Raw genomic sequence first — 14672 nt, 5'->3', positions numbered from 1 at the left:
CTCAAAGTGGAAGAGATTGACTTCATCCCTACTTGTTTTTGTAAGAAGTGTTGACAAGCTGAATGCACCGAGCTGTGTGTTTAAATGACTAGCACACAGCGTGGACACCCATGCATACCCCACAAGACATGCCACCAAAGGTCTCTTAACAACCCCCAAGTTCAGAACAGACTATGGGAGGAGCACAGTACTACATAGAACTCTATTCCACATCAGGTAACTGATGCAAGCAGTAAAATCGTACACACAAAAAAAAATCTGGTAAAAATACACCATATGGAACAGCGGGGACTGTGAGACACACACAAAGGTACAGACACATGCATACGCACACAAGAGCTAGCACACACACACGTATATTGTAATATTGTTGAATGGTGGTATTATACATTTTGTATTGTAGATATGTAGAGGTGTAATAATGTTATGATGTACTGTTTTATCTTTTGTTTCGTATATAATGTAAGTACTTTAATGTGATTGGACCCCAGGAAGCGTATCTGCTGCCTTTGCAACTGCTAAATGGGGATCACTAAAAAATACAAATACAAATCTACTTCCCCAGAGTCAAATTAACCTGTGAATAGCGTTTTCATGTATCTGTGTCCAGTATGAAGGAAGTTAGAGGTAGTTGTGAGCCAATGCTAACTAGCTTTAGCGCAAAGACTAGAAGTCTACGGGTATATCCTAGCATGCTACACCCATAGACTTCCAGTCATTGTGCTAATGCTAAATCCTGAAGTATCCCTTTAAAGATTAATCAAAAATTATTTCTACGTTTTTAAACTGAGCCGTGTGGAACAGAGAGTGTGAGTGTGTCTGAACCACCGACGAGAGTGTGTCTGAACCACCGACGAGAGTGTGTCTGAACCACCGACGTACTCATTGCGAGAAGAGCCTTCATCCCGATGAGGATTTGTACATAACACAGCCAACGTTTATTAATCCCTCTTCAATGAACTCTGCAAGGGCTTCATAGCAAATTGAAACCCTCTATCTTTCGCCTGCTGACGCAGTCGCTTTCTGTTCATTTGCTAGGCAAGGAAGAGATGCGGTCTCTACTATAATCAGAACCAACTCCTACATACTTCATTATAAACACAAATTTCACACAAATAATAGATACCATATCGTTGCTGTCTGATGAAAAACTTGTAACTCAATATTTATTTTACATTTATTAAAACCACTAACTCCTCTCAATGTACTCTGTACATTTCATAATTATAATTGTATGATCATTAATGGGAAAATATGTTTTTATATATTTCCTGAAAAGTTTATTAAGGTGATAAGAGATGTTCATGAGACAGCGACGATATCATGTAAATGTAATTAGCAACAGTAATGTAAAGTAACTTTCAACAGGTATGACTGAGACGACTGAAAACAACCACCTTTGGTACTACAGTATAGAGCAAACCAGTAAAGATAGAATAACCAATTTAATACACTTGTTTCCTGTACTAAGGTATCCCTTCCGCTCTCTGCAGTAACCTGTAGAGTGCTCTTTGATAAGATCCTTTGATAAGCAATATGGATCCCTAAAGTGTCCTCACCAGTGATGGAAAAAGTACCCAATTGCCATACTTTAGTTAAAGTATAGATACTTAAGTAAAAGTGAGTCAATTTTCTTGTTTGTAAAATGTACAGATAGCCAGGGGCAGACTCCAACACTCAGACATAATTTACAAATGATGCATTTGTGTAGTGAGTCCACCAGATCAGAGGCAGTAGGGATGACCATGTGTTATCTTGATAAGTACGTGAATTGGACAATTTTCCTGTCCTGCTAAGCATTCTAATGTAACAAGTACTTTTGGGTGTCAGTACTTTACGCCACTGCTCCACACACACACACACAAACACACGTTCAGTGCCAATTGGAGCTTCATCTCCATACAGTCTAGAGGGTCTGGTCTCCTAGGTAACACCAGTTCTAATGAGGAACACTGGGAGATGTACAAATGAGGATCCCTGCTGAGAGGGGAGAATCTCCTGGTGGCATGGCAGCCCATCTGTTCCCACAAGAAACACCCTTCTACCTCCTCAATAATAGACAGGCCATCACTATCTAATTAGTTCCTGGTCCCTGACATTCACCACCATTCCCCTCCATACCCAGATAATGCTCTGATAGAGTTTGTATAGGCCTACACACTCCATTGTAGTACAGATGCAGAGGACATGTGCTGCTATTTGGCTTGGCTTCAGCCTGCATACCCAACGTAATACATTATCTTCTCTCAGTTTGTATTCTACAGTAAATCCTGTAGAGTTACTGTCTAGAACTAAACTGCATTTTGGACCCAGCAGCTTAACAATTGATAATCTCATATCTTGGGTTTCAGCAAAAAAATATAAAAAGTTATGCATAATAAGTATATTTTCTTACATGAGCTAAATGTCTCAGGGATAAAATGAACATTTATTGTGACAGTGAGAGAGAAAAGTGTTCACGCAGCAGTTCGGAGAGATCCAGTAGCTGGGTATGACCCAGAGAGAAGCCAAAGGTTTAACATTTCAGGCACCAATCGATTATATTGACTTCTGACAACAGAGATGCAGTACTAGACTGTCTTGTTGCAATTATAAATTATTCAATGTGAATATGTAGACGGACAAACAAAATTGTTATTTTTTGCTGTAAAATCCAGCACATTACAAAGTAGTAAAAAGGGACAAGTAGTATAAAAGCACTAGGCATTTAGAAACATTAATACCTTTTCCAAAAGCTTTTATATTGAACAAGACAAGGAAATAAGGATGAATATCCTGAGTCATAGTTAGAGCAAGGATCTTATTTTAAGTGGGGGAAAGACCTAGTAATTCAGTAATTGCTGTGGCATATACGTTAGGACCAGGACAAAATTGGTAGTGACCTTACAGATGGAGGGGTCAGAGGGCACTCACCTGTGGCGTCATCCCATGACAGACGTACAGGATGGGGATGTTGTCCGAGTCAGGCCCCTGGTCTAGACACAGGTCGCTCCTCAGAGCATTCTTCAACTAGGGGAGACAGAGGAGGAAAATCAAGGCTGTTCCAACCACATAACCATGGGGCAGGGATGGAGACGGATTAAGGACGCAGAAGTTATCGCTCTCCATGCGATAACAGACAATCTGTTTCGTAAAAGCACTTAAGCTGTGCCTTCTTCTGTCTGGCCAACGACAACGGTTAATTAGTCTGTTAATGATAGAATGACACAGCACACAACTGGTCTGTGTGACGAAGAGTTTGACAAATGGAAGCACTTTAGGCTAAATACTGAGAACACAATAGTTGAAACAATTGTTTTTCATTATCCTCACATCAACAAGGGAAGAAATATGTTTTGCAACTAAATAAATGGGATGCCATTGGTCCTGCGGAATCTGTTTGACAACAAATTGAGTCACATTTTAGAGCGACATCTACAAAAATAAATAATCACACTTTTTAATATGATATTGTGTAATAAATGGTATTGTTATGATAATATCACTCTCAATGCACTATTATTCAGTTCAGCTTTAAGATAACTATCATTGGTCAAATATGTATTCTTCAAATGTGTTTCAAGAAGTTGTTTTGATAGCAATGCCTTCATAATCATATTCCCAGCATGACTCCCACACATGCTGAGTAGTGTCATGATCACACATCAAACATTTCTAACACAGTTGTGATGTGCTCATCAAACAACCAAGCAAAGCACTAGGGGGTTCGTCAAGTTATTTTTGGACCGTTTTATTTCTCATGTTTAAATACAACTGACCTTCAACCTTTCATTGCTTCAGTGGAGGTATGTCCTCAAGCTGTGGCTTGAAATGGACTCCTATGACAGTAATGTTCTTGCTAAGATATTTCAAAAGATTGTTTCAGCATGAACAGTGTGTGGGTCATTCCACCAATTTTAAGAAGTGTAAATTTGTCCCCAAAAAATTAGATTTCACCTCATTTTAACATTCTGTCATGAAAAGGACATGTTCGACTTCATGAAAAAAACATCAAGAGTTTAAAATACGAAAAATGACTACAGTAAGTGGCTATTAAGTGACAAATAAAGTAACAGGGTAGACTGTAACAAGGTTGACTATTTCATCTTAAATCAGCTACAAATCCCCTCGAGACAGGGGGAATGAAAGCTTGTTTTGTGGAACAGGGAGTGGCAATTGAATGCAAGTGAAAAATATTTTTTCAATTGCTAATACATTTCTAGCCTGTCTATCTATGGGATACAGGGTTGACGTGTTATATGCTTGACTCGCTCAGTTTTCCAGCACAAAACACACTTGAATATGGCCAAGAGTATAACCAGCTTACTTTCTTCTACAATATGATTTGACTATTTGATGTTCAATGTTTCTTTCGAAAAAGGTATTTAAAAAGGAAGTTTCACCATATTAAAAAGATGAGTTCAGTTCTAGTAACAGGATTGACCTTAAAATGAAGGTCAGACGTAGATTAAGCACTAATCACATTAAATAAATACTCTCCAGAAATGACTTTGTCAAAGGAACAAAATACAGTGCCTTGCGAAAGTATTCGCCCCCCTTGAACTTTGCGACCTTTTGCCACATTTCAGGCTTCAATCAAAGATATAAAACTGTATTTTTTTGTGAAGAATCAACAACAAGTGGGACACAATCATGAAGTGGAACGACATTTATTGGATATTTCAAACTTTTTTAACAAATCAAAAACTGAAAAATTGGGCGTGCAAAATTATTCAGCCCCTTTACTTTCAGTGCAGCAAACTCTCTCCAGAAGTTCAGTGAGGATCTCTGAATGATCCAATGTTAACCTAAATGACTAATGATGATAAATATAATCCACCTGTGTGTAATCAAGTCTCCGTATAAATGCACCTGCACTGTGATAGTCTCAGAGGTCCGTTACAAGCGCAGAGAGCATCATGAAGAACAAGGAACACACCAGGCAGGTCCGAGATACTGTTGTGAAGAAGTTTAAAGCCAGATTTGGATACAAAAAGATTTCCCAAGCTTTAAACATCCCAAGGAGCACTGTGCAAGCGATAATATTGAAATGGAAGGAGTATCAGACCACTGCAAATCTACCAAGACCTGGCCGTCCCTCTAAACTTTCAGCTCATACAAGGAGAAGACTGATCAGAGATGCAGCCAAGAGGCCCAAGATCACTCTGGATGAACTGCAGAGATCTTACAGCTGAGGTGGGAGACTCTGTCCATAGGACAACAATCAGTTGTATATTGCACAAATCTGGCCTTTATGGAAGAGTGGCAAGAAGAAAGCCATTTCTTAAAGATATCCATAAAAAGTGTTGTTTAAAGTTTGCCACAAGCCACCTGGGAGACACACCAAACATGTGGAAGAAGGTGCTCTGGTCAGATGAAACCAAAATTGAACTTTTTGGCAACAATGCAAAACGTTATGTTTGGCGTAAAAGCAACACAGCTCATCACCCTGAACACACCATCCCCACTGTCAAACATGGTGGTGGCAGCATCATGGTTTGGGCTTGCTTTTCTTCAGCAGGGACAGGGAAGATGGTTAAAATTGATGGGAAGATGGATGGAGCCAAATACAGGACCATTCTGGAAGAAAACCTGATGGAGTCTGCAAAAGACCTGAGACTGAGACGGAGATTTGTCTTCCAACAAGACAATGATCCAAAACATAAAGCAAAATCTACAATGGAATGGTTCAAAAATAAACATATCCAGGTGTTAGAATGGCCAAGTCAAAGTCCAGACCTGAATCCAATCGAGAATCTGTGGAAAGAACTGAAAACTGCTGTTCACAAATGCTCTCCATCCAACCTCACTGAGCTCGAGCTGTTTTGCAAGGAGGAATGGGAAAAAATGTCAGTCTCTCGATGTGCAAAACTGATAGAGACATACCCCAAGCGACTTACAGCTGTAATCGCAGCAAAAGGTGGCGCTACAAAGTATTAACTTAAGGGGGCTGAATAATTTTGCACGCCCAATTTTTCAGTTTTTGATTTGTTAAAAAGGTTTGAAATATCCAATAAATGTCGTTCCACTTCATGATTGTGTCCCACTTGTTGTTGATTCTTCACAAAAAAAATACAGTTTTATATCTTTATGTTTGAAGCCTGAAATGTGGCAAAAGGTCGCAAAGTTCAAGGGGGCCGAATACTTTCGCAAGGCACTGTAACTAGGGCTTTACAATGATGCTGAAACTTGGAGACATTTTGGGGTTAAGTGGGTTGAAATCTTCCTAGAAGTGACACAGGGTTGCTGAATTTCGGCACTTTAGTAAGCCATTTCATAAAAATAAAAAATTTGATTGATTGAATATATAACTTAATAATATTGATATAACAGGCTTTAAAATTCAGTATTGGTCCACAATGTCTACTTAAAATATCAAAAGGGACACAAAAGGCACTCTTTTCATGAAACGACTCATGCACGTTCTTACCTCACATTACCAGCACAATATAGCATGACTTTCTATGATGAGTGGCATTATCATACGAGGTGATACGCTGCACATGTTGTGCCATCTTGTGCTATTTTGGAAAAGAAACAAAGGCTGAGATGTACAGATATCATAACATACTCACCACTCCATAGGCAACTGTGTCACTGTAGGTTCTCATCTCAGAGTAGATGTTGGCCAAGAACCAGCTGAAAGATTTACACAGCAGTCTGTTTCTCAAAGCCTTCCTCTCCGAGAGGTCCCCTATGTCAATCCCTGAGTTCTAGAAATAGACACACCAACACATGGATACCACAGGTGTGTGGTGGCACTTTAATTGGGTGGTTCATAGTAAGGACTGGAACAGAGTAAATGGAACAGTATCAAACAGGTGTTTGATACCGTTCTATTCACTCCATTCCAGCCATTATCATGAGCCAGCCTCCCCTCACCAGTCTCCTGTGATGGATACCCACATGTCATAACCTATCATTAAATAAAACATTTATGGAATCCAAGTTTAGACTGAATTGACTAGGGCCTGGATTATTTTCTGCTCAGGTCACATGTTCAGGAGGGTTGGATAATGACCCACTCTAAGGAGGCCGTGGTCTTTACCTGTAGGGGAACGTTCCAGGCCATGTAAACATGGTTCTTGTATTCGTCCATCCACACCTCGGCCACCCTAAGTGCATTCCGCCGCACATGAGCAGTCAGGTCTTGAGTGTAGGGCTTGTGAGCACGCTCGATATGCGCTATCCGAGAACAGGGCAAAACCTCCACACTGCCCCCACATTGCCATACCTGAGGTTACATACAGAGTCCAAATAACATATTTCAAAAGAGGTAGGAAGTTGAGTATAGCCTTGGAAGTGTACAGAGCTCAGTAGTGAACACAGGGTTAGATGTAAGGAAGTCAGCGTCAGTAAATTATCTGTCATATAAAGACTGTCTACCACATTTCACACAAACTTTTGGACTACTGTAGAGCTACCACGTCTCCAAACATCTTTTACGAATCACCATATTTTGTAAAATAACTTACTGTAAAGGGTTATGAGGAGCTATTATTTAGCATATAATGTAGCCTGTGTGTATGAGAGAGAGAAAGTCAAAGAGAGTGAGAGATGGTGTGTGCAAGAATCTTATTTCATCCTCCAATATTATCCTGCTGGGTAGAGCCCCAAGAGCTCTTCCTTTACTTTCTCTCAGAGGAAAATCCTTCTCATGGGGATTATACGGAGCATGTGCCTACTGTTTTGGACTGGAGACAACTGTTTTGGACTGCCAGACAACATTACACCTGGCCGTACATGGGTGTGAAAGGTATAAGGAAGTGTCCAGCACTAGAAATATCAGTTATTATGAGTGCTGAATTGTTTCACCCACATGTTCAAGGTCATAAACTAAACACACAACTTGGTCAGGAACTCAAAGGAAAAGTTAGCTAACCGCGATTTAATCAGAAAATGACTGCCTGCTGAGATAAGATTCTAAAGTAATCTAATTGGAAAAAAATCAGCAGTAAATATACAGTGGGAAAACAGACATAATAAAGATAGACCTATAAATAAAGTCTTTATTAAAGCATAACATGTGTTTATGGGGTACCAGGGAGGAAGCATTGGTAGAAAAACAGACAAATCCCATTACTGATGATTCCCTTTGTTTTGGCAGGCCTAAATAGAACTATTCACTACGGGAGATGTTATGCCCTGTGGAAAGAAGTGTAATTCCGGATTCCGTTAACAAAATTCCTCATTTACATTGACAACACTGATTATCCATGACTTGAGTTTCTGTTATCTGCAAAGATAGAGGGGATTACATATGCACTCGCACACATAGCCTGTCTTAACAGGCTATGCTTTTTCTGTACTGTACTGAAAATAAACTCCAGCACCCTGGTAATCGTGATTCTCCACAGATTCAATGGATCTTTATACCAACATCTGGTCATCTGGTTATACACTACATGGCTAAAAGTATGTGGACACCTGCTCGTCGAACATCTCATTCCGTAATCATGGGCATTAATATGGAGTTGGTCCCCCTTTGCTACTATAAACAGCCTCCACTCTTCTGGGAAGGCTTTCCACAAGATGTTGGAACATTGCTGCGGGGACTTGCCTTCATTCAGCCACAATAGCATTAGTTAGGTCGGCCACTGATGTCGGGCGATTAGGCTCGCAGTCGGCGTTCCGATTCATCCTAAAGGTGTTCGATGGGGTTGATGTCAGGGCTCTGTGCAGGCCAGTCAAGTTCTTCCACACCAATCTCAACAAACCAATTCTGTATGGACCTCACTTTGTGCACGGGGGAACATGAAAGGGCCTTCCCCAAACTGTTGCCACTAAGTTCGAAGCACAGAATTGTCTAGAAAGTCATTGCATGCTGTAGTGTTAAGATTTCCCTCCACTGGAACTAAGGGGCCTAGTCCGAAACATGAAAAACAGCCCCAGACCATTATTTCTCCTCCACCAAACTTTAGTTGGCACTACGCATTCGGGCAGGTAGAGTTCTCCTGACATGCTTCAATCCTAGATTAATCTGTCGGACTGCCAGATGGTGAAGCGTGATTCATCACTCCAGAGAACGCATTTCTACTGCTCCAGAGTCCAATGGTGGCAAGCTTTACACCACTCCAGCTGACACTTGGCATTGCGCATAGTGATCTTAGGTTGCGGGTGGCTGCTCGGCCATGGAAACCCATTTCATGAAGCTCCCGACGAACAGTTCTTGTGCTGACATTGCTTCGAGAGCAGAATATGTGAGCATAACGGATCTGGAGCGGAGCAAGGAGCGTATCCAATTTGACTGGAGCGAGATTCACAAAGGCTGGAGCGTCGGCCTTCTTGCCTGCTCCAAATTCTCTACAGTAGCATTCACTTCACAAGCTCAGGGCATGCCTGCCTCAGCATGCATTTGTAGTATACCTGTGTGCTGCTATAGCCCCCTGATTTAGCTACTGTCTGAGTTAGCTAAATATTTTCATAAAGAAACTGATTAAACACACAGGTGCTAAATCAAGGTGACTTACAAAGATGAGGTCCAAGAGCAAGAGGGAGTGTGTTGTCCACAACTAAAGAATCATTGTGGAATCTGAAAATAATCGTATCCCAAAAGCATGCTACGTGTACATGCTAAAAGAAAGGAACGAGGTGGGTCATTAACTAAGTGTGTCATTGTAGCAAAGTATTAAAAACAAAAAATCTGATCTCTTAAACGTTTCGTTCATTTTCGTACAATTATCTATACAATGGGCCATAATTGATTTTGGCCATATAGGCCTGGCATATTCCTACATTCAAAGAGCATTTTTTTTTAAACTGGCAAGAGAGTGGCCAAAAGGGTGTTTATCATCCCCAGTGGCTTTGCAAGTGTGGAGAGGATATTCTCCACTTCTGGCCTGTTCTCCAGGCACCATCACATGAGCTTGATTTATTCCAAAAATCATTTCAAAAAGGCACTAAGTAATTCTTTGTTTAATGTGTATTTAATTCTAAGTAAGTCACAGCCTACATGCGCAATTTACAGACTATAAAGATTTAATACAACTAAATGTTGTTTAAATGCTGAGCGCTTTATGTCCCTACTAGCCTATTGTGACGCACTCACAAATGCTTCACAATGCATTTCTAATTAGGCTATAGTCTTCAAATAATTTAAATAATATCACCTAAATAATTCATTTTCGTTCCTTATTAGGCTTCCTGTCTGGCTCCTGACCTATTTAGACTTTTTATATGCTGTTTTATATGTCATGTAGCCTATTTGAAATTATGTTCGCTTCTTACATTCACCTTTTCATGTTTATTCAAATACTTTTCATTCAAATCCATATGGTTTAGTTTCAATACTAAAAAAACAATTGGTAGGTCCAGGTAGTCACAAAAATAGATGGGTGTTGGTTAAATTGTGATTTGAATGAATGGAGCTTATTTGGAGCGGCAGTTGTTTTTCATGTGAGCACGGAGCAGTTTTTAGCGGCACAGTATGAAAGCACATGGAGCGATGACCGATGAGTGGGATTTCCAACGGCTCAACTCCACTCAGGTGCTCTGTTCCAGAGGCAGTTTGGAATGGTAGTGAGTGTTACAACCGAGGACAGATGATTTTCAGCACTCGGTGGTCCCATTCTGGGAGCGTCTATCATAGACCATAACGGTCTACCATTTCGCAGCTGAGACATTGCTGCTCTTAGACGTTTCCACGTCACAATAACATCCCTTACATTTGACCAGGGCAGATATATGATGAACTGACTTGTTGGAAAGGTGGCATCCTATGACGGTGCCAGGTTGAAAGTCACTGAGCTCTTCTACTGCCAATGTTTGTCTGGAGATTGCATGGCTGTGCTCGATTTTATACGCCGGTCAGCCTAATCCACTAATTTGAAGGGATATCCACATACCTTTGACCATGTAGTGTATGGACAGTCCTGGAACCTTTTCCGTATTTCCACACAATAAGAATTTCCCATTTAGCCAGCAGGTTAGAGTTTTTTGTCATGAATCTTGTTCTGGAGGCAGCTCTGCAGAATGGTCACTAGCTGGCACAACCACAAAGTCATAAAATGTGATTTTAAACCTAACCACACTGCTAAACCGAATGCCTAACCCTAGCCTTAAATTAAAGACCAAAAAGCAATTTTTTGTTTACATACATTTTTACAATACAGACAATTTAGAATTTAGAACTGGCCCATCTAAAATCACTCAGTTCTGCCTCCAGGACCAGACCCATCCCAATAAACATCAACCTCCACTTGCCAGATCCATAATGCAATACATAAAGCAATACAGTTGCTAGAGAGCACATTTCTCCCTTCAGAAGGATGAAGTTAGCAATTTAGAGAAGCTACTGTAAGATGCAGTCTAGGGAGTGACAGCTGGAAACACAGCTGCTCTGATCAATTATTATAACACCCGGTCTTCAGAGTGAAGGACGGGATTTACTCCTACAAAAGAGTTGGCTGTTCCCTTCCCTCCTGATACCGCAGGACTACAAAGCTGCAAGGGAAAGGATGCACAAATATCCACACAGGACCCACTATAGAAATAGAATGAATATAACAGGATTCCCCATTCAAGTCAATGATGGAATAATGGGTGGACTGGCAGCCATTTTGAGGGTGCCCATGCCAGGAAGTAAAAGCAGGAAGTGTACCATTCAATCTGTGCTGTGATTTGTTGAGTCAACTCAACTGACATTAGAAAAACTACATTCCTTCAGTTGGCATCATTTAAACAAATCAGTGGAAGGTGGTGGAAGGAGCTATAGGAGGACAGGCTCATTGTAATGGCTGGAATGGAATGAATGGAACAGAGACAAACGGGGTTTCCATATATGTGATGTGTTTGATACCGTTCCAGCCAGTACAATGAGCCCGTCCTCCTACATCTCCCACCAGCCTCCACTGGAATAAACATTCTACATTACCATGGCAATCCAGCATCAGTAATAGAACATTCCAAATAACAATGGAAATTGTTGTATCACACTACCAGGCAGCCATTGCGAGTGTCCGCATGAGAACCAATCAAATTGCCAGGTTTGAGCTTGCAAGCCCGTTTCTATTCTATGTGCAGTGTGCATGTATGTCCCATAGTAATTAGGGTTCGTCTAAGTGTATTTTTTATATACTTTCAGATCTATGGCTATATGTAAGTGTGCAAGTCGCTGAGCTGGTCGAGTTTCAGCACACCATGGGGGAAGGTGGGGGTGCCTGACACACTGCAGCTCCTCCCATGGCCCATCTGGAGGAGTGCTGAGCTGACTGGTTGTGTCTGCCAGCAACATACAGTAGTGCAGCAGTGGATTATACACACACTAATGAGTTTAAGAGTCCTCAAATCCTAACTTGAAATCTGGGCATGTACGTAACAGACTTGTGTAAATTACTCATCGATGTCAATGGGGGACCGATCTCAAGTTAGGATTTGGCTCTATTTAAACATATTATTGAGCTGATTATAATTTGGACTCCACTCACCCTGATGCCAAGCTCCACATTCTCTCCACCATAGACCTCCATTCCCTCATCCAATAGACCAATCTTCTCAAAGTACTTCCTGTCCACCACAAAACAGCCAATTAGAGCTGGGCTCCTGGTACAAAGATGGCAAAAGAGAGCGAAACAGTCATTTATGCACTTTAGTTCTGTGAACTACATCCTAGTACTTGCTCATTTATTTGTAACACTAAGTGCTCAGCTGAAGATTATGCACATTTGATTTCATGATAAACATTTGTTTTCAATAATAACCCTACAAGGTTGTTTGCCTATTCCTTTTTTTCTGTAAAGAATAAGCATGATTTTCTGCATCATGTTACTAAGTAACGGCTGTCCAGAAACAAAGAGCTTTGATCACATACAGTGCCTTGCGAAAGTATTCGGCCCCCGTGAACTTTGCGACCTTTTGCCACATTTCAGGCTTCAAACATAAAGATATAAAACTGTATTTTTTTGTGAAGAATCAACAACAAGTGGGACACAATCATGAAGTGGAACGACATTTATTGGATATTTCAAACTTTTTTAACAAATCAAAAACTGAAAAATTGGGCGTGCAAAATTATTCAGCCCCTTTACTTTCAGTGCAGCAAACTCTCTCCAGAAGTTCAGTGAGGATCTCTGAATGATACAATGTTGACCTAAATGACTAATGATGATAAATACAATCCACCTGTGTGTAATCAAGTCTCCGTATAAATGCACCTGCACTGTGATAGTCTCAGAGGTCCGTTAAAAGCGCAGAGAGCATCATGAAGAACAAGGAACACACCAGGCAGGTCCGAGATACTGTTGTGAAGAAGTTTAAAGCCGGATTTGGATACAAAAAGATTTCCCAAGCTTTAAACATCCCAAGGAGCACTGTGCAAGCGATAATATTGAAATGGAAGGAGTATCAGACCACTGCAAATCTTCCAAGACCTGGCCGTCCCTCTAAACTTTCAGCTCATACAAGGAGAAGACTGATCAGATATGCAGCCAAGAGGCCCATGATCACTCTGGATGAACTGCAGAGATCTACAGCTGAGGTGGGAGACTCTGTCCATAGGACAACAATCAGTCGTATATTGCACAAATCTGGCCTTTATGGAAGAGTGGCAAGAAGAAAGCCATTTCTTAAAGATATCCATAAAAAGTATGTTTGGCGTAAAAGCAACACAGCTGAACACACCATCCCCACTGTCAAACATGGTGGTGGCAGAATCTTGGTTTGGGCCTGCTTTTCTTCAGCAGGGACAGGGAAGATGGTTAAAATTGATGGGAAGATGGATGGAGCCAAATACAAGACCATTCTGGAAGAAAACCTGATGGAGTCTGCAAAAGACCTGAGACTGGGACGGAGATTTGTCTTCCAACAAGACAATGATCCAAAACATAAAGCAAAATCTACAATGGAATGGTTCAAAAATAAACATATCCAGGTGTTAGAATGGCCAAGTCAAAGTCCAGACCTGAATCCAATCGAGAATCTGTGGAAAGAACTGAAAACTGCTGTTCACAAATGCTCTCCATCCAACCTCACTGAGCTCAAGCTGTTTTGCAAGGAGGAATGGGAAAACATTTCAGTCTCTCGATGTGCAAAACTGATAGAGACATACCCCAAGCGACTTACAGCTGTAATCGCAGCAAAAGGTGGCGCTACAAAGTATTAACTTAAGGGGGCTGAATAATTTTGCACGCCCAATTTTTCAGTTTTTGATTTGTTAAAAAAGTTTGAAATATCCAATAAATGTCGTTCCACTTCATGATTGTGTCCCACTTGTTGTTGATTCTTCACAAAAAAATACAGTATTATATCTTTATGTTTGAAGCCTGAAATGTGGAAAAAGGTCGCAAAGTTCAAGGGGGCCGAATACTTTCGCAAGGCACTGTACATAGTTCTTACATTGTTCTGTTATCAAAATCAAATACTAAACAACATGTGGGTTTCTCAATGCCAACAGAAACAGTGCCAGTGAAATAGCAGAAGACAACAGTTGAGTGTTTAAGTCTTAGCTGACAGCAACCTGATAGGGGCGGTGGTGTTGTGCTGGGTCCACCAGGTTTTGGGCGGATTCAGGTAGCGACACCACAGCTCCCAGTCGAAGCCCTGAGCAGACAGTGGATACTCCTCGATCTCAAACGTGTCATACTTGATGTTGTCAAATGACGGTGAGATGATGCGCGTTCTGTCTTCCTTGATCCTGAGCAGGATGGGCTCGGCCCTGTTGGGAAGACAAGGCATGGTGGGACGTTCTGAAGTTGAGA

The 14672-nt window shown here is 41.0% G+C and overlaps 1 protein-coding gene across 1 annotated transcript in view; it reads right to left on the bottom strand.

Moving 5' to 3' along the window:
- The window catches only part of LOC110498682 (polypeptide N-acetylgalactosaminyltransferase 18), an 85462-nt gene that overhangs the window by 30709 nt on the left and 40081 nt on the right, over positions 1 to 14672 (bottom strand). Inside the window, exons 5-9 of the mRNA XM_021575326.2 lie at positions 14432 to 14629; positions 12405 to 12519; positions 7028 to 7213; positions 6555 to 6692; positions 2914 to 3009 (exon numbers count right to left, since the gene is read on the bottom strand). Coding sequence (XP_021431001.1) covers positions 2914 to 3009; positions 6555 to 6692; positions 7028 to 7213; positions 12405 to 12519; positions 14432 to 14629 — 733 coding nt within the window. The remainder of the gene's footprint in view (positions 1 to 2913; positions 3010 to 6554; positions 6693 to 7027; positions 7214 to 12404; positions 12520 to 14431; positions 14630 to 14672) is intronic.

Source organism: Oncorhynchus mykiss, chromosome 2 (genome assembly GCF_013265735.2).
Source record: "Oncorhynchus mykiss isolate Arlee chromosome 2, USDA_OmykA_1.1, whole genome shotgun sequence".
In the NCBI taxonomy this organism is placed as follows: Eukaryota; Metazoa; Chordata; class Actinopteri; order Salmoniformes; family Salmonidae; genus Oncorhynchus; species Oncorhynchus mykiss.
The sequence above is the reverse complement of the archived record's forward strand: the minus strand, read 5'-3'. Positions and strand labels throughout refer to the sequence as shown.